Source organism: Atractosteus spatula, chromosome 24 (assembly GCF_055471065.1).
Source record: "Atractosteus spatula isolate fAtrSpa1 chromosome 24, fAtrSpa1.hap1, whole genome shotgun sequence".
NCBI classification, from domain to species: domain Eukaryota; kingdom Metazoa; phylum Chordata; class Actinopteri; order Semionotiformes; family Lepisosteidae; genus Atractosteus; species Atractosteus spatula.
In genome coordinates, this window is record NC_142729.1 from 9,139,503 (window position 1) to 9,160,250 (window position 20,748).

The 20,748-nt window shown below is 40.8% G+C and overlaps 1 gene segment (V, D, J or C); it reads right to left on the bottom strand.

Annotated features, from left to right (window-relative positions):
* Positions 1-510: 510 nt before the first annotated feature.
* The window catches only part of LOC148815865 (Ig kappa chain V region Mem5-like), a 364,398-nt gene continuing 344,160 nt past the window's right edge, over positions 511-20,748 (bottom strand). Inside the window, 2 exon segments of the V gene segment in view lie at positions 511-1,056; positions 4,659-4,694. Of these exon segments, the coding sequence occupies positions 728-1,056; positions 4,659-4,694 (365 nt within the window).

Below are 20,748 nucleotides of genomic sequence, written 5' to 3' on the forward strand. Positions count from 1 at the left end.
CCAAGGATATCAGAGAGTCACCTTCTCTAATCTCCTTCAATTCCAGACTCAAAACCTTCTTCTTTAGAAGAGCCTTTTCTGAACTGGTTCCATTCTTTACCCCTCTGCTCCTACTATACTTAGTACCACCATCCATGGTCTCCTCTGTATATTGTAATTGTGTTTTATCTTGTGTATTCTTTTTATTTATTGTTGTTGTCATTCTGTAAAGCGCTTTGAGAAGCCACCTTAAAAGGCGCTATTTAAAATAAAGTTTATTATTATTATTATTTTTAAGTTCTTTAATTTTTGGGTATCTTTGATGATGAAGATGTCAGGTAAATCAATTGAATTATTATTTTTATTTTAATAAGAAGACCCCCTGTCTTTCAGTTAAGAGCTGCCAGCTGCCTTTGATATGGATGCTCTCTGTGCCACAGGGTCAAACTGGGGCCTTTCTCAACCCGGAGATCTTATATTCCTTTTCAGAAAATCAAACGCATACAAAAAGAGTGACACAACTCCAGATTCTGACTTCAATATTTTATTTGAACATCTAGAGCGAAACAAACAATGAAATATGTCCTAGACTACACAAACACACACCAGTTGCCAGAAAAGCTCTAGTGACGGCCGGAGGCTGAGACTAACATGCGAGGCTACTGAGCTGCTGCATGGCTCGACAGGATCTGCAGACACACTGGGGCCGAGGGGAGGGCGGCTCTTCTCCTCTTCTCCCAGGACAGCATCACGCCGCGGCGCCCGTGCACTGACTCCTGCGGACGCTGTAGGAGGCTGGCGAGTTGTCGTGGGTCACCGTGCACACGTACTCCTCCTTGGCCTCCCACTCGGCCTTGCTCAGCTTCAGGGAGCTGCTGCGGCTGAACTTGCCGTCCCTCCCCTCCTCGGCACTGGTCAGGACCCCGCTGGTCACTTTGGAGCCGTCCACCGTCCACTCCACGCTGGCCCCCTCGGGGGAGTAGCCGCTGAGCAGGCAGAGCAGTGTGGCCGAGTTGGCGGACAGCTCACTGGGGGACGGGGGGAACAGCGACACTGTGGGCTTCACGGTGGCGCCAGCTAGGAGAGAGCAAGACAGAGCAGGGAAGAGAGTCAGGACTGGTGTACAGCAGAAGACTGAGCCTCACTAACTTTGACAACACACACCGCACTTTGGGACTCCTAGAAACACCACATGCGCTTCTAAACAAAGATCAGGTTTCCTTTTACTCCTGTATCTGTAGTTTTGAAACCCAACAATTAACATCAATACATATTTTAAAGTTACACATATCATAAATGAGAATGCTTTCAAAGAAGCCCCTTGACATCCTTAGATCAATGTGCTACAAGTATCCTAGTGAGCAGGACAGGTCTCTGCTTGTTTGGAGCCTTTCTGAGGTTCTGATGACTCGTCACTGGAATCGTGGCGCCTGAGTTCTCGGCACCAGGTGTCCTGGACCAGCCTTGACTCCAGGCTGTGACCCTGAGCAGCCTGTTCGCCTCTGATACAGAGAGAACAGGTCTGCTGAATCAGCCAGCCCAGTTTCCAATGAGTTCACTGACACTTAGACAGAGCCACCAAGTGAACTAACTCCCCATTCTACCTGCTGCTGAAATTCAGAATCAACAAATAGTGATTATTTTAGGAGGAGTGTCTGCATGAAAGACTTGAAATAAGCCAATGCAGAATCTTCTCAATTTAAAGACAGCATGTATTAATATATCTGCATTAATATATCACTTCACAGGATCTTATTAAACATTATACTGTAAGTGTCACTTCTCTGCGCTGTAAACTAAGCTTCAGCTGTGGAGGTAATTGTTAGCAGAGACTGAAAAAAGCACAGGCTGATGCTGGTCTGGACTTGAGAAGTGCTGGAATAATTTTCATTTGTTACAAAATGTGACAAGAATCATGTAAACACACATGCCTGCAATGTATAAGCACTTAAAATGATTTTTTGAGTTTGTATATAAATTAAAGTCTAATACTATCGTTAGGCATTATTAATAAAACAACTGCGTTAGGTCTGTCATCTTTGTTCCACTTCATGCTTTACTGAGCAGCACAGCAGAGGAAAATGTGTCTGAAGAAACAGCTGCAACAAAACCTGAAGATTTAAATTAAAATACTTTCACAAGGTTCATAAAATAACTTCAATGCTTTTGATCCTGTGCTGATCAGTACATTAGAAGTCATCAATTTCTACACATAAAAAAAGTATAAAAGACTTACCTGCAGTTTGTCTGTGATTACGTTCTCAAATACTATTTTTTCATCAGCCCATCTGATCATTACTTGATCATTTATAGATAATTAAAGATAGCAGTTGTGGATTGCAAGTATTTTAATATATTAATATGAACATACTGCAGTGCATTATACTAATATCAATATCATTATTAATTTAATTACTACTATAACAAAGGTGATTAATCAACTGAAATTAATTTAATTTAATATTGAAAATAATGATGATGATTTGTAAATTCCTACACTATTCTAGTGTTACCGGAAGTAGTAGATATTAAATGTTGATCATTTCTATCTTTACATAATGTCTCTGTCTAAGGAAAAAGCAACAGTATCTTTAGAAAACCATTCCATCGCAAATGGGGTGAATTCTAAAATGCCAGTTGACCTCAGCCTCAACAGTGACAGCAGCCTCCAGTTCAGTTAGATTCTGTTGCCTATAGATCAGTAAAGGTGTATTGAAAAATAGCCTTACTTCTGATGAAGATCAAAACTGCCTTGCAATTGCTTTTAATCATATTTAAAAATTGTATACTTTAGAGCCTAAAGAGGTTTTTTTTTTCTCTGCTGAGTAAATACAATAAAAGAAAAAAAACAGTTTTCTTCACCAGTCCTGTCTGAACGTGAACTGCAGTGATTAGACTCACTGCAGTCTTTATGTCAAATCTGACTGGCAATAGAAATTCATTAGTATTAGGAACACCACTATTAGTGGAGTTTTGGCGGTTTGTTTTTAGCCTGCATAGAAAATTCAATTTTGTAAGTGAAGTGCCTGATCTTGATTTACTTTTAGCAACCTGGCACAAAATACAAGGATAAGAAAACAATAAAACAGATTTCAGTCACTGACACTGGGAGTGGAAACATTCTTCCCTGTTTGAACATCATTAAAAAGCATTTTTGAATTGATGACCACTAGAAAAGCTGGGGGTAATTTAGAGTTCAGAAGACTGGAACAAAACGTTCAGAGAAGACTTTGAAAGCCAACCTGAACACAGCACACGGCTGGTTGTGATAATTACAGCTGGACACGTCACAGAAGAGACAGGGCTAGAGCTGATTCAAAAGTAAGCAGGTTCTGAAGTATAATGTTACAGGACAGTCTGGCTGCAGGAGAAATTAAAGATTCTTAACTGCTAAAATGTAAAAATTGCAGGACTTCCAAGTCGGCTGAGTTGAGAGAAAGAAAAGAAGTCACTTACATTTCACCACCACCTTGGTTCCTTGTCCGAAAGTCCACCACAGTGTTTTATTACCATAGAGAGGCTGTACAAAAACCTCCAGAGAGAGCACCCAGCTCTCCAGTGCACTGCCTGCTCTATGATCATTTGGATTCCAAAATTTTCATATCTCAGTTTAGTTAATGGTGATATTACTGTGCTGCTTCAAAATACCTCTTTTGTAAGTGAACATGCTGAGTTTGAGTCTTTCCTCTTTTGTTTCTATAATTAAGAGCATTAATTACACTGTACATTCACATCTCTAAACAAAGAAAGTTTGTGTGAAAGCTTCTTTTCCCTGTGAAAGAATCAGCGTTAATTTTATGAACCAGCCCAAAAGACTGGGTCACCCAAGATCGTTGAGGATCATGAGAGAGGAAAATGCCACAGAAGAAGCTCGACTGAAGCAGCTTCTGTCCTGACAAGATTTCCCTCCTCTTCCACAAATATTCTGTACTGTGCATCAGTTAAAAGTGACCAAGATCAGGAGGCACAAAGCACACAGGATCACAGTTAAAACATAATAAAATCATTTGAAAAGACAAGAAAAGTCTGCTGAGTGGAGAGAAAGAAGAGAAGTCACTTACATTTCACCACCACCTTGGTTCCTTGCCCGAAAGTCCACCACAGTGTTTTATTACCATAGAGAGGCTGTACAAGAACCTCCAGAGAGAGCACCCAGCTCTCCTGTGCACTGCCTGCTCTCTGTAATCACTATACTTTAATACCTCAGTTTAGTTCATGATGATATTACTGTGCTGCAGTTCAGATGAGTTTAAACTACCTCTTTTAGAAATAAACATACTGAGTTTGAGTCTTTCCTCTTTTATTTCTCTAATTAAGTGCCCAAAACAACTCTCAAACTCTATATTTAGATCTTTTTACAAAGAGGGTTAGTATGTGAAAGCTTATTTTCCCTGTGAAAGAATCAGCATTAATTTCATGATCCAGCCCAGGAGACTGGGTCACCCAAGATCGTTTAGGATCATGAGAGAGGAAAATGCCGCAGAAGAAGCTCGACTGAAGCAGCTTCTGTCCTGTCAAGATTTCCCTCCTCAACCATAAATATTCTATACTGTACATCAGTTAAGAATGACCAAGATCAGGAGGCACAAAGCACACTGGATCACAGTTAAAACATCATAAAAACATTTGAGCAGACAAACAAGCCTGCAGAGTTGAATAAAAGAAGAGAAGTCACTTACATTTCACCACCACCTTGGTGCCTTGTCCGAAAGTGTACCACAGTGCTTCACTGCCATAGAGACGCTGTACAAAAACCTCCTGCTGCTGCAGAGAGCAGACCCTGCTCTTCAACACGCTGCCTACTGCCAATAATGCTTTTCTTTAAGCTTTGCAGTTATAACATGTTATTTGTCTTTATCACATTTTTAAATGCACTTCATTTTCAAGGACAAAAGATGAGGGCTATCACTATCTTAAGGATTCAAGTATGGATGAAGTGCAGGACACCTACAGAGAGACTTTCATAGGTTTCTGTTTCACAGCTAAATGTTATCCTCATTTTTTAAAAGACATCATACACGTTAAATGTAGCAAATAACAATTAAAATAGAACAAAGTATTATTGAATTGATGACCACTTTTAAGAGAAGAAAAGTTGGAGTTTATTTAGAGTTCAGAAGACTGGAGCAAACTGTTCACTTTGAAAGCCAGTCTGCTGTTGCATTTAAGTCAAATATCACTAAAGAAAGACATCCTGCCTGAACCTGAGACCTGAATGTAAACTGTAAATTAAAGGTATCTGGGTATATGTATAAATCAAGGTTGTTTAATTTGTCTTTGCTGACAGAAGCATTTGTAATGTACAATCTGTGCAGCACAGTATATCCACCAGATGCACTGCTGAAGTTTTAGTAGATTGTATAACTTCTGGAGGTCATTTATGATCACAGACTATTCTTGACTCACATGTGACTTACGTACAATAAACATACATTCATCTCTTTCCTCGGGATTTTGATGAAATGTATTCCAAGATAAATCCCCAGTCCAATAAAAATAATAATTCTTCAGAATGTTTTTAAAAAACATCCAAAGACCACACATTCCAAATATGAAACATTGATTTCAGGTAAAAAATGCAGTTTCCAGCCAATGTAAGTTATTCCCATGAAATACAATCAGGAATGGACGTTGGACCAAGGAGTTTCAGGATCATTCAGTCATTTTTTGTAATATCCTTCAGGATTCATTAGAAGTTCTAAAGCAAAAGGTCACTCCCTGATTTATGGAATGTGTCCAGCATTCTTGTTGTACTCTTAGAAACAATTTTAGCCCAGTGTCTGCTCCTGTCTTGTGTGCTGCTCACTCTGTCCAGCATGGATTGGACAGAAGCCATGTGTCAAAGACTCATTTCATTTGACACAAAGACCAAATCAAGCTGGATCTCCAAGACTCCATGATGATGTCTCTCTTTGTATTTATCTGATGATGTGTCCCACTTCCAAAGTTAATGAGTCAGGAAATGGCCTTTAATTCCTCATCCCGGATAAACAAAGAATTCATTCAATTCTTCTAGGGCACAAGAGACAATATTGCTCTTGGCAAGTGATAAATATCCTTGATCCTAATGATGACTTCAGTAATAAAAGAAACTGCTGGTTGGATAATCAATATGATCCATAATCCATTAAGACTCTTTCAAAAGATTCCTCCTCCATGTCATGGTCAGTGTCTTTCTGCATTTCATTCAGATCTTGCCTTGACTAGGCAAGGATTTCCTATCCTGACACACCACCAACAAAACAACATTCCTCTTGTGAAGTGAATAAGAGCCATGAAGAACACAAGCAGCCCTTGTAAGGCTGGAGTACTGAAGTGATCCTAGAAGATTGTCCCAACAGATCCCCCTGGTTTCTGCCTGGTTTACCAATTAATATATATATCTTACGGTCCTGCAGCCTTCCTGCCCAGTCCCAGTGTTTCAAGAGGACAGAAACTGTGCACATCGAATCCCTTCTTAAATTGTAAGTTCACTGGTGCTTTGCACTCACAGGTGTTAACATGGGTTGTTGACTATGGCTACAGTTAAAATAACAATAATTAAATGCACCACAGATAACAAACAGAAAAAAGCCATTCAGGCAACCTCACTATGTAAAACAGCGAGATCACATATTAGACTGCAGAACCATTGTCTGTGAACTTTGATTGAAACTGTCTGTTTTTGGAGGAGAGATTGTAAAAGGCTTGATCTTCCATTTTGTATGTGTACATACTGTATAGTGATGTACAAGATGTAACCGCATGATGTGGTGAAAAGCTATATTTTTTCTCACATTCTCACAATTGTGATCAAGAAATAAATTCAGTGTTACAAAAAAGCAAAGTAAATGAAAAATCTAGATAGATTTCACAATTGTTTGTGAAAAAAACCTGTCTCCTGCTTTCTTCCTGTATCCCCAAATTCTTGTTTGGAAAAATGATAAACTCTCAAGTTTCAAGACTAAAACTGGAAAAGTTGGGATTTAATTAATGTTCAGTTTATGAATCATACATACGAAGTACTCCAGACAGGTTAGCCTTCTCAAGTTGGAAGAAATTGCACTGTAAAATTCTATAAACCTATTTCTTATATTCAAAGTGGATTTTTTGATTGCTGCTCTAAAAATATTGCCTGGCACCTCTTTCACTGCAATTTTGTTAAGACAGGTGTGTGTATTTTTCAGGGTATCTGTGAATATTGTCACGTTTTATTCAGTAAGGTGCTTGTAATGACCTCATACAAAAGGAAAAAAACAGGGGCTCAGAACCATTGAGTCACATTGCAAATTGGGATATAGTCTGGGGTCAATGCTGTAGAACACACTGAAGAACATTAGACACAATCAAAACCACATTTCATTCTTTAAAACTGGTGAACAGAAGAGCTTTCAGCATGTACATGTAAATGACAGATTACTGATCTTCTATCTACTGATCTACTAAAACTACTGATCTACTGTCCCAACAGGTTAGTGATCCACTAACCTAAAATGATTTGTATTAACAGGTAGTTGCCAGTACAGCAGCAGACATTTGACAGCAATGAGTTTTTAATCTGCTGCTTGGAGGGTCAGTCTTCACTCTGGGATGAGCCGAGTGTGAGTGTGTATCATAGCCCACTTTACCACAGGGCACACACACAAGGGAATATCCACAGGGAATAATACCCAAGAATTAAGAGTACTGAAGGATTCTGGAGTGTTCAGTTAAAATCTGTCTTAACCCTCCTGGCTGAGGGATGACCTCCTGGGCAGAGGACGAGAAGGCTGAGACCCCCCTGCAGAGTGAGGAGTGACCAAGGGGCAGCTGCAGAGGTGGAGATGGGGTAAAGGAAGGATGTAAAAGATGTACAGTATGTGAGGGAGAAAGGGGGATCACATACAGTATTTATAATGTTTTAGGTGAGGAAGTGACAGTCAGAGGTGATTTTGAATTACTGACAGCTGAGTCTGATTGAACTTGGCTCTTGTCATCCCTTCCGAACTTTCGTTCTGAACTCTATTCATTGGCACTCTGTGTAAAAACTATCCTAGACAATAGATGAATGGTGACCCTGCTTGTCTTGAAGAATAAATCATTAGTAACTACTTCAGTTTAGTTGCAGGGATGTACAATATGATACACATTTTTTATCAATAATACTCAGAAAACTGATGCTCAAGATCAAAAAACTTTTTATTACTCTGATTGATGTGTCACTAGCAGCAACAGACCATTTCCACACCACAGAGGTGAATAGAGCTCTGAGACGGGTCTAACACAAGCAGCTCACTAGCTCAAGATGACAGGTAACACAGGCAAGGGGGTGAGAGCCTTCTGCTTCTGAATCACAGCACAGACAGGTTATAGTTTAACACCACTATCTGCAGTTCTAGGCTGGGAATGAAGCTGGGAATCTGGGCTCGGCTATTCCGTACAGTCGGATTTCTTCAGGAGTGTTGAGGGAGTCTGGGAGCTGTGGGTGGCCTCACAGACCACGGTGCCCACTGAGGACCACTGGGCTTCGGACAGGGTCAAGGTGCTGCCCCAGCTGTACAGGCCAGTGGCGTCCAGGAGGCCGGGGGTCTTGGTGACCCCGCTGGTCCTGAAGGGGCCGTCCACTGTCCACTACAGGCTCCAGCCAGACAGGAAGCCCCTGCTGGTCAGACCCTGTGGCGTGGCTGACTTCTTCTCCGACAGCTCCCTGCTGGAGGGGGGCAGGACCGTCAACAAGGGCTGAGTGTCACCTGGGAGAAAAGCAACATGGAGTGAGGCTGGAGAGAAGAGGCACATCGTCTCTCAGCGCAGGGCAGCGACGAGAGGAGAGGGAGAATCAGATATAAAGAAATAAAGATATAATAAAGACATTCGAGCTAAAATGATCTCTCACACTTCTCCGACCTCATTTAGAATACATTGTTCATAAAATTATAAATAAATAAATTTAATGTGTACCAGGCAGAGATAATTTCATCTCTTCAGTCTCAGATGGAGGATCTGATCATGTAGGGGTGGGTGAGTGGAGGGCTTGACAGATGTGTTCCCAATCCTGAATGATATAAATCAAAATGAGTCCAACTGGCTACGTCAAACTCAGGCAATAAAAAGATCTGGGGATACAAGTGGGAATTAAGATGAAAAACCTTTAAGACCAGGAATAGCAAGTACTGTTTTACAGAAATCATTGAATTGATTGATTTATGCAATAAACGTAAAGCATAAATAAATAAATTCAATGTGTGTAAGGCAGAGATAATTTCATCTCTTCAGTCTCAAATGGAGGATCTGATCATGTGGGGGTGGGAGAGTGGAGGGCTTGAAGAAGGTTCATATTGGTCAGCACTGGTGGATAACACTCCAGGCTAAGTCTCTGTGAACGTTGCACAGAAACCTGGAGGTTGTGTGTTTCTTGTTTGGGCTGATGTTAAAATTGCCACAGGGGTCAGCTGATTGTTATCAAGCTGGACGAGATCTATTTTTTGGATACTGATAGCTCTGAGGGGAAGATGACCAATTGAAGGAGATCTTAAAAAGTGCAGGGAACATCTCAGAGAAAGGCACATCCAGCTTGGGTCTGATACTCCACACTCTGAACACCTCCCTACCTACCCAAAGCCCGGTGAAATAAGTCCAGGTTTGCGGTTCAGATGCTGTTGCAAGGTATCTCAAAATAGAGTCCAAGAAGATGCACAGCAGCTTCATAGCAATATCTGGGACAGACTTCGCCTCAAGGGTAGTGACCTGTACATTATTTCCCTCCTGAGTCTTTCCTGCTTCTCACCTCATAGATATTGAAACATCAATCTGCTCAGCACCACCGCAGAACGGTATGGGATTGGGAAGGTGGAAGCCAAAAAATTCAGGATAGGCAAGAGCTTGACTTTAATCACCAGCACCTTCCCTGTCAGGGTGAGGTCCCTGTCCTTCTGCTGCATGAGTTTCCATTTTGGATTGAGAGTTTGTTCTGCCAATTCACCGTTTCCACCTGTTCTCCAAAATATATCCTCAGGACCTTAATTCTCTTCTCTCACAGTTTAAGATCATGTTGCACTTTCGACTCCCTCTAGTTCCCAAGAACAAATCTCACTCTTGGGTTTGTTAATTTTTGCAGAGGAAGCCAAAGATAAGCAATCACAGCAATGCAAAGCACTGCTGACTAACGCTGCTTTGTTAGCTCTGCAATTAATAATAAACTCCACCCCCTACTCTCTGTCACACTGTTGCTCACCACCAAACCAGTGTACCGAGGACTAGTGCTTCTGCTGCTGACAGGGTTACAAACAGCAACCAGGTGTGGAGTCTAACTAGGGAGATCAACTCCAGGGAAGAAACAACCACACAAAGGCAACATACATGCATTCAGGTGCATAAGGTGCACAATGAATGTGTTGACACTGCCTGCAGTAGCACTTTAGGCCATTAGGTGTCACTATATACATTTATTTAATTTACACAGATTACTTGTCCAATAAAGTACTACAGTACATCTTCTGTATCAATCAAGACATTTGCCAATTTTAATTTTAAATCAAAGAGTTGTGTCAGTGAGAATAATGTGGTGCAAAGTCTTGTCCACAGCTGTACCAAAACCTACATCAAACTGCTCTTTCCCAGCCCTCCACTGCCAATGTCTTCCTTTCGATTCTTCTTTCTTATTTATACTTGATTTTCATTTTCTGCTGTTCTGTTAGACTAGAAACTGTATCGATGTGCAGTATTGAACTAATTATTACTAAGACTTATAGTACATCTAAGGCTGAAGTCTCCAATGCCACAATAGACATGTCTGATTGTCAGATGCATTGTGAGTTGTGTTCTTGTATCATATAAATTTGAGTCCATCCATCATCAGAAAGTCCTTTATTCTCTTATTCCTGGTCCAGAGTCTAGTCCAGATGTCTAGAGAACTTTAATACACTGGAGACTTGGAAACATCGATTATCCCAGGGCTGGAAGGTGGGAAGAAACTGAAGCACAAGGAAAAATCTTAATCTTGATCAGAGTAAGAACATCCAGACTCCATGCAGAAGGCATCCTAGGACCTGAGAGCTGTGAGGACAAATTTGTAATATAGTCAGATATATATTATACTTTTAAAATAAAGAAAAACAAAAGTTAACTCTCATCTAAGAAACCTTTAAATTTCAAAACTAAAATCTGATAAAATCTTTGGCTTATTACAAAGTGCTCATTTTTCTATAAACCAGAAAGATATGATATATGATACACAATGTTTATTTAATATACAATACGATATGCTGAATGTGCCTCCTCACAATAGACACACTTCATACAATCACTTGGCATTGACAGTTCCATATGTGTTAGTTCATTTCATATTTTTGCAAAAAGTAAGAAAGAATAATATTCAGTGCCAACATGATATTTCACAGATAGACGACTCAACATTGGTGCTAACAAGCCCATGAAATCCAGCTTAATTTGTTTTAAATCACCTTTAAATTAGATTTGAAACTATAAGTTTAATTCAGTCTGTTTTGCTTTTGGCAGAACCACAGAACGAAGGAAGAACGACAATCACAGAACAGTAGTAAAGAGACAATCACAGGAGAAGACTGCGATTGCAATCACAGAGCAGCAGCCTGACAGTCAGTTTCAGGGCAGCAGCAGAGAGAAACCACACAGCCAGATGGTTGATGCCTTCACCTGCCTCCCTTCACAGCCCTGAGCTGAAACCCTGTTCACCTTCCCCAGCTCTGCCTCTCAGGCTGCCTCATGCTGTGCTGGGGGAACTGCGTGAGCTTAACAGAGCATTACACTCCAGCGCCTTTCATCCTCCCAGACTTTCACTTTTAAAACCCGCAGCCTGATCTTGTGTTAAAGGGCAATCTGCCCCATTTACAAACAGGCACCCTTTCAGCAGGTGTGTGAGGTGGCCAGGAGGGTAAGAGACACCAAACACCTGGCTTCTGCACAAGAGCCCAAACATCGAAGACAAATGAGAGACAGAGAAATAGAGATTCTTCCTGACCAAGTATCACAAACAAATGCTTTCAGTTTCAGATTTCTCTCAGGTGAAAGTAAAATAAAATGGAGCTACTGCACAGTCATTATGATCCATCAGGTTGTAACAAACCCTTTAACCCCACTGGACTTTGGGTCTATAACCAGCTATCTGTCATGGTGTTGAAGTTGATCCAACTGGGTGACGTCCAGCAGACAGTCTAGGAAAGAACTTGACAGTTTCATCAGAGGATCATGATGTGTCAGGGGCTGATCTCAGGTCAGCCACAGGTCACAGCTCACATGGAATTTACTGGGTCATGATTGTTTGGTAGACCTGCAGGATGCTGGTAACCACAGTCCGGGGTCGTAATGCAAAACAAGTGGGGGTCACTGGGGAGGCGCTGTAGTCAAGCACAAGGGCTGATCAGGAGACAGGGTGAGGTTTGGTCAAGTTAAAAGCCAGGGGTGAAGCCGAGAGACACACAGCGAGCAGAGCTGAGGGGTGATCTGGGAACACAGTCCAGAGGCAAAGGCAAGAGAGCAAAATGGACCTTGGGAATAAACATAGAGATGGATCTCGAGGGGCTCGGTGTCAAACGCAATGACAGAGCTCCAAGCTCTCTCAGGTCGGGTTATTTATACTGAAGAGCACCTGGAATGGGCTGAGTAATCCTGGTCATTGTTAAGGGCCATCATAATGTGTGCAAACAGAGAGAGGGACCTGAAGCTCAGTTATGAATGAGGAAGGGGCTGAAGAGTGATGTGATTTAAAAGCCAATGGCCTAGGGTTAGGGCAGAGGTGAAAAATGCATGAATGACACCAGCAGTCCTTCTAGGACATCCTTCTCCCATAGTTAGTGTTGCTGTGGAAGTTGGGGAAGTCAGGTATGACGATCATGTTCAAATTATGTGCAGAATTCTGAGAATAGCTGATGTAAGACATTGTTTTTCCTGCTCTTTAACTCTTTTATTACTGAACTATGTAAAAACAGCCCACTCAAGCACAGCGAAAGGAAAATCTAAAAAAGAGATCAAACTCCCCTTTCAAGTGAAAGGAAAAAGAGAATGAAACAAAGAGATTATTGTGAAAGTGAACAGTCTTACAGACAGTATTCGAAAGCAAACATTAGGAAAGAAATGTGATGAACAAAGTGTCCTGTGTTAGAAAACACTGGAGTGAACAAGAATCTAGAAGCTCATTTGTAACTACTAAGTATTTACAACTGAATAAATCTGGTGGGGAATGGTAAAATATAGAGTATCCTACCTACAGATGTATGAGACAAACTGAGGACATACAGTATGTACAGTAACACAGGCTAACTTCACATTAGATTCACTCCTAGTGAGATAGAGAAGGATTATGAGCAAGAGTATGAGCAAGAAGGAGCCAAAATGCCAATCAGAAAACAACAGAAAGACTGGTTGGCAGTTTGCCTCATTCTACTGTATGTGTCCTTTCTCAGTTTCCAGAAGAACGGTATATCACTATATCACCCTGCAACTCACAACTGGCAGCTTCACTGGAGCTTAGTAGGTGTGAGCCTGGTCAGTAGTTGGTTGGGAGACTCCTGGGAAAAACTAAAGTTGCTGCTGGAAGTGATATAAGAGGGGCCAGTAGGGGGTGCTCACTCTGTGGACTGTGTGTGTCCTAATGCCCCAGTATTGGAGACACCATACTGTAAAAAGTTGCCATTCTTCAGATGAGACGTAAAACTGAGGTCCTGACTCTCTGCGGTCATTAGAAATCCCAGGGTGTTTCTTGAAGAAAGCAGGGGTGTTACCCTGGCATTCCAGTAGAATTTCCTGTTGGACTCCTAATAATCCCAATCTACTAAGTGCATCACTCTGTTCACCTTATTATTATGTATCACTCTGTGAAAGCTTCTATACTGCTGATAATAATAATCTCCTGCATCTGCCACCATTAGTCCTGGAGTGATTTTGAAGGTGAAAACGGTTCTGGATCAGCTGTCATTAAATCAAGTTGGAAACCCATCAAATGTATAATCTCCAGCTTTAATCAGCAATTTAGGATCGTGTCCAGCCTGGAGTTGGAAGCAGACTCATTTCCAGCTATGTCCTGTCCTGAATTGTGCTGCACTGGAGACTGACATCCTGCCCAGTAGACACTGAGAGTGTGGCTGGAGTCTGAGTCATTGTGATCTGACCCTCAGTCCCCTCAGAAACAACACAGAAACAATGCGTATCAGACTGATCACATTTTATAGTAATATATTTTAAGTGAAAATACAAAACAAATGTAGAGCAAGGAACAAATAATAGGTTTATTTCATGCTGAAGAGAGAAGAAAGGAAACACAACATTTTTAACACCCGAAGAAGGTTCCACTGCCGAAACATTGTGTTTTCTTTGCTCTCTTTTCAGCGGGGAATACTCCTTTAACTTGTTCCTTTGCAGCCTTCGCATGCTGACGCAGCTACCTACTTGAACTAAATGTAGATAAATATTTCTTTGACTCACCATACAGTAAGTGTAGAATAAAATAATCCAGGTGACTGAAATGACTGACACCATGGCTGATGTCTTTTTCTGATTTGAAAAAATGTCCGCGTGGTGATGAGTCTTCAGATTTAATGCTGTCTGACTCTCTTTATGCAAACCACGCAGGCTTGTGGTCTAAGCAATTTGCATGTACACTGTAGGTCACCCTTGTGATTAATGATGTCAGTAAACTGTGGATTATGTGAATCTGCATTTTATTGGTCTGTTCTGCCTCAGTGCATCTTCCTGCTCTGTGGTGTCAGAGTGAACTATTCTCCACTATATATCAATAAACAGAGTGCAGTACTACAAGTAAAAAAACACCTAACAGCACATACAGTAACAACAGAACAAGAATCTTTCACTGACATCAAGGGGCGAATGTAAATAATAACTCAAGATCACAATGCCTGTCCGCTTGAAGAAAAAATCTTTTACTTCCTTCACTGGCTTGGTAATATATTCCCTTTCTCATTTTCAATGTGACGAGCCAGACTTAAAGAGGCAGTATTTCATAAAACAAAGGCATTTCTGTATGTTGAAAAGGAGTTCTGGGAGCCTGGTGAAACTTTCTTTAGTTGCTGAATTTCTTAAGGTAGATGATATTGATTTGTAGAAACAGACAAGGAGTATAAAAGGACTGTTTTACTTCAACAATCAGAGTGACAGGAAAGGCACTGAGGTGTCTTCAAGGCAAAGAGAAGAAGTGCAGCCATCTGGGAAAGTTGTCCACCAAGTTATTTTTACCTGCTGCTGCAAGAAACACCTGAAGGGGGAGACAGAGACTCAGAAATTTGTTTTTATCTGTGTCAGAGGCCCAGCATTATATCTCAATAATCCCTGTAGTCAGGCATTAAGAAATGAGAGAGCTAACCTGAGGACATAGTTAAATAGTACAGGACATGAAACATCTAACTCTAAACTAAAAAGAGTTAAACATCTTGTCAATATGACCAAATAAAAATAAAGCATACGTGCAAAAATAAATGATAAATATATGATAAACTGTTTTTTTTTATCACTGGCCTTTTTGTATGGAAGTAGGGCTTCTACTGTAGTTGTATACCTCTGGTTATTAGGAGCACCGGTGTTGATGTTTAACATTGTGATGAGTCTTGATATTTCAGAAAGATCTGATAATTGTTTATCTATTCATCCATTTTCTAACCACTTTATCCAGGCTAAATGTTAATCTGTGTCTCTTTTATTTATCTACTGTATGTGGTAATTCAATAGGGAGCAGGGCTTGCACAATCAGCCCTCTCCTTATTTCATCTTAGTTTAGCTGATGAAGTAATTTAGCTGATGAAGTAATCAATCTGCGCCTGATCTTCTGTGCAGTGGGGTAGCTGGAACAGAAGAGCTGTCCTCATATGTATATGGCTCTTTGCAATTCTTTGGGATGAAAAAATATGAATACAGCTATGATTATTTAACTTGGACATGTAGCCCTCTCTTTTTTGAAGGGGCTTAATAATGTTTTTAAGTAAAGCCCAACTCTGAATTTGAAAGTACTGTAAGACATAGATAGTAAATGTTAGTTACTGTATTCCTCCATCTGAAATTTAATCATGGAAGAAATATACTTTGCCAATAAAAATAAGAACATAAGACAGGCTCAAAGGCCTTTGTAGCCTATCTAGTCTGTTTGTTGCTTGAAAAACAAACGTCCTCCCCATTTTGAGCTTTTTGGCAGAGGGTAGCTGTTTCTTGTCCAGGATTTGTCGGTGATATACACTATTCATCTTCTTGATCCTGATAACATGATGCTGCCACCGCCATACTTCACAGAGGGGATGGTGTAACTTGGCTGATAAGCAGTGTTGGATTTGAGCCATACAGTACATGCAGTACCTCTGACCATTCAGGCCAAAATGTTCCACTTTAGTTTTGTCAGACCACAAGACTTTCTGCCACGTCTCTGCAGTATCTTCTATATGGGATTTTGCAAACTTTGCAGGCAAAGATATGGGTTTCTCAGCCAGGGCTTTTTTCTTGCAACCCTCCCATAGACTCTCTTTTTGTGGAAAGCCTTGTTGACCCATTAACTTCCATCACAGCCACTGACTCCTGTAGCTCGTTCAGTGTCACAGTTGGCCTCGCAGTACCTTCTCTGATAAGTGCCCTTCTAGTTCACTAAGTTTAGGGGGGTGGCCTGATCTTGGCAGTGTGGCTGTAGTTTCATACTCTTCCACTTCTGTACAATGGACTCCACTGAGCTCCACTGAGGCAATAGTCTTGTACTTTGGAACATTCATTTTGTTGATGTATATCTTTGATTAATTGTTTTCAATTAATTAACCACATATGCTTATCTCTTAACTCCTCTTCTATTTTTCTCCCTTAAAAACATCTAGGAAATAAAATAGAAAAGGATATTGGTCTAAATCATGCACTGTAAAAAGAATATTAGTCAAAATTTACTTTAAACCATCCCCACAGCCCAGTGAGTCTTTTGATGGAGGAATTTGGGGAGGTCCCAGGGAGTTAGACTGGCAGTTTGCCTCTTTATTGAGATAATGTTTAAAACCTTTTTGAAGGTCTGAAGGTCTCCTGGAAAGCAGAAGAGAAGACAGAGATGATGGGATCCGAGCAGGCATTAAAGGTGCTCAGGAGGAGTCCTCTTACATCCAACAGTATGTGGAGATATTGTAGGGGAGGAAGTGGAGGAATTAAACACCAAAGGTGCCCAAGACCAGGCTAATGGCTCTCTCTGTCTGCTGATGGCTGATGTTGAGCTGAGTGTCAAGGTCAGGGATGAAGCTCAAGCAACGAAAGGTGGAGGGATGAAGAGGACAAGACCAGGCCAATGGCTCTCTCTGTCTGCTGATGGCTGATGTTGAGCTGTGTGTCAGGGGCAGGAATGAAGCTCAAACAACAGGAGGTGGAGGGATGAAGAGGACGATGCTCAAGTCCAGGAGCACAGGTTGGACTAATGAGCAGGGAGATGTAGACGGGCACTGCCTTGTTCTGGAGCTTCACGCTAAAAGACTAAATAGCCGGGCTGTTGAAGAAGCCAGCACAAGCTGATAATTTGTCCTTGTGTGTCTGAAGTGTGCCTACCATCTGAGCAGTAGAGTGTGGAGGGCTGCTTTGATGGCCACAAAATCCCAGTGCTGGAAAACCCAGATGTTGACAAGCGCTGTGTCGGAACACCCTGTCCTGGAGGAGATGCGGCCCTTAGAAACTGAGGGACTGTCTCTAAGGGACCTGGCAGTGTCTCTTGAGAATGGTCCCAATTTTTAATATTGGAGAAAGTAAATTCTAATAAAAATGAAGCTCAACTGAAAAAAAAAATAGGATTTGAATACTTGGCAGTGGTCTGGGGTTTTCTGTTTAGTCGAGATGCACACCTTGTTTGTAAATATTGTAACTTGCATGTTGCATTGTAAAGTATGTTGCTTACTGTGCGTATTGTATATTTGCCTAATAAAACATATTTGCTACATTTCCATGTATTTCAAATTTATTTTTTTAATTTACCTATTGTGATTAGGATATCTTTTAGCATTAAGATAGTAGGACTAAATTTAACTTAATTAATTGACTAATTAATTAACTGAAATACTAGACTGATTTTTGTTTCAGTTCTCACTATGAGCAAAGAGCCCCAGTGTCCCCAGCAGTAGAATCAGTGGCATCATTGTCCTGTGTGTCAGTGACTCTGAAAGGGCTGAACGGTGACTGATCCACATTGTGAGTCTTAACTAAACACAAAAGTAATTGGTATGTGTTGAATTTAATCAGAAACAATGGACTGTTTCCAGAAAACATGAGGTAAAACTGATAACACGTTTTTTTTAGCTGTAGTGACTCTTAGAATATTCCTGTGATAAAGATACAAAAACCTTATTTTATTTATCATTTAGAATGATGCAAGACCACATTCCAGCAGACATTTCTTCACAGACCTCAGTGCACAAACTGTGTTTACAGCTCATCTTGGCTAAAAGTCCCACTCTGTCAAGTGAAACAATTTGCATAGAAGAGACACTTTGCATTGGCAGCACATGCTTCAGTGCTCTGGGAGTGTTTATAGCCCTGTGAGTTTAACACTTCATGACTGAGAGCTGCCCTTCATGGCAACTGAGCCCACAGCAACAATGACTTTCATCACCATCTTCATCTGGACACTTGTCTTCTTTCATGGTGAGCAGCCATTAAATAAATGCAAAATAACACAATGCAAGGAGATTTGCAGTGTTATTTTAAATTATCTTTTCAAACTAGAAAACTGGATTGAAAGGTTTGCAAGGTGATGGCACAAATTTGTAGTTGGCATTTCAGGAATTGTAACATAATCAAATTGTATTTCTAGTAAGACATTTACTTGTTTATTTTGTTCCAGGTTCCAGTGGCCAGATTACTGTGACTCAGACTCCATCAGGTTTTGTTACTTGAAACAAAATAATAAACCATTGTAGCTTTCAGAAGTAACTGAATGGGAAGGAATGGTTTCCTCAGCTGTAATATCTGAAGTCTTATTAGAATGAGAATTAGATCTGATTTGGTGATTTAATGGAGGAAGCTGAAGCATCATCATACCATAAGGATGAAGGTGACTTTCACTGTCCAGGATGACTTGAGTGAACTGGATTGACCATTCTTAATAATGCCAAGACATTGAGTCTGAACAGAATACTGAGGGAATTAACTAAAAGTTTTACTAAAAGTTTGGATTATATCTTGTTGACTATGTATCTCTTTACTTATATTTTACTAAAACCGTCTCAAGATGTCTGGTCTCAAAAGATAACATACTGTAGCCGCATGGTGTCTTTAACCATAGCTTGCATAGTTCTGAGGGAAATGACCGAATGACCTCTCTCGTGGAACACATGATCTATTCATTAGAAGGGGCTGCTTGTCATGCAAGCCAGCAGTACAGAAAATGTATGTACTGGTCAGCTTTCTAGAATGACCATATTTGACACAAAGTGAAAATCAAAATCAGCTTTACACTTTAGCCAAACCAACTCTTTGTTGATTAGGGTTATTAAGAATTCTTTGTGGTACAAAAGACAGAGATAAAAAGAAAAAATAACATTCATGTATCAATACAAAATACTCTTACATCCCAGTGTGTGGTCTGTGTTTTTGTTGTTATGTTCCACGCTTCTGACTTTATAATAATAATAATAATTGCTTACACTTATATAGTGCTTTTCTGGACACTCCACTCAAAGAGCTTTACAGGTAATGGGGACTCCCCTCCACCACCACCAATGTGCAGCATCCACCTGGAAGATGCGACGGCAGCCATAGTGCGCCAGAACGCTCACCACACATCAGATATCAGTGGAGAACAGAGTAATGTAGCCCGTTCATAAAGGGGGATTATTAGGAGACCATGATTGGTAAGGGCCAATGGGAAATTTGGCCAGGACGCTGGGGTTACACCCCTACTCTTTTCGAGAAACGCCCTGGGATTTTTAATGACCACAGAGTCAGGACCTCAATTTTACATCTCATCCGAAGGACGGCACCTGTTTACAGTATAGTGTCCCCGTCACTATACTGGGGCATTAGGACCCACATGGACTGCAGGATGAGCACCCCCTGCTGGCCCCACTAACACCTCTTCCAGCAGCAACCTTAATTTTTCCCCAGGAGGTCTCCAATCCAGGTACTGACCAGGCTCACACCTGCTTAGCTTCAGTGGGTTGCCAGTTGTGAGTTGCAGGGTGATATGGCTGCTGGCAACCACTTTGATTGTTCTCCCTACCCCATTGGCCACCATTACACTATTGTTTCTCTATGACATCGTCTTCATTCAGCTTCTCGACCAATCACAACTCATCTTATTCAGTATATAACATGAAGGTTTTCAGAAGGAAGGAGCCTTTCGTTTAACTTCAGTCCCACTCGGCTTTGGGTTTCGCGTCACTTTTGGTTTTTGCTTCGGCTTCGTTTTGCTTCTTGTGTGTGTTTTCTTATAGCTTTGGCTTTGTTAGTTAGTTAGATTGTGTTTATTCTTGTTTCGCCATTTCCTTGCCGAAACCTGTTATTGTATCAACCTCTGTGTTCTTTTGTACCCTGTTACTTGTCTACTCTTGTTTGTATTTGTAGTTCACTTGTATATTTGAGTGAACTTTAGTGTATAGGGTTAGTTTAGGTTGTTGGGTACACTTTACACACGTAGTTGATTTTTGTATTAGTCACACTAGTTTAGTATGGGTGAGTGCCGTTTGTCTTGTATGCTTTTGCCAGTCAGTGAAGGCTAGTTAGGGTGTTTGAAGATGCTGAAGACCGTGTGTTTCAGGTTTTCTTTTGTAGTCAGGTTAACTTTCCCTCACTTTCTTAGCCAGCTCCATTTTGTTTGTCATTTTCTTTTCT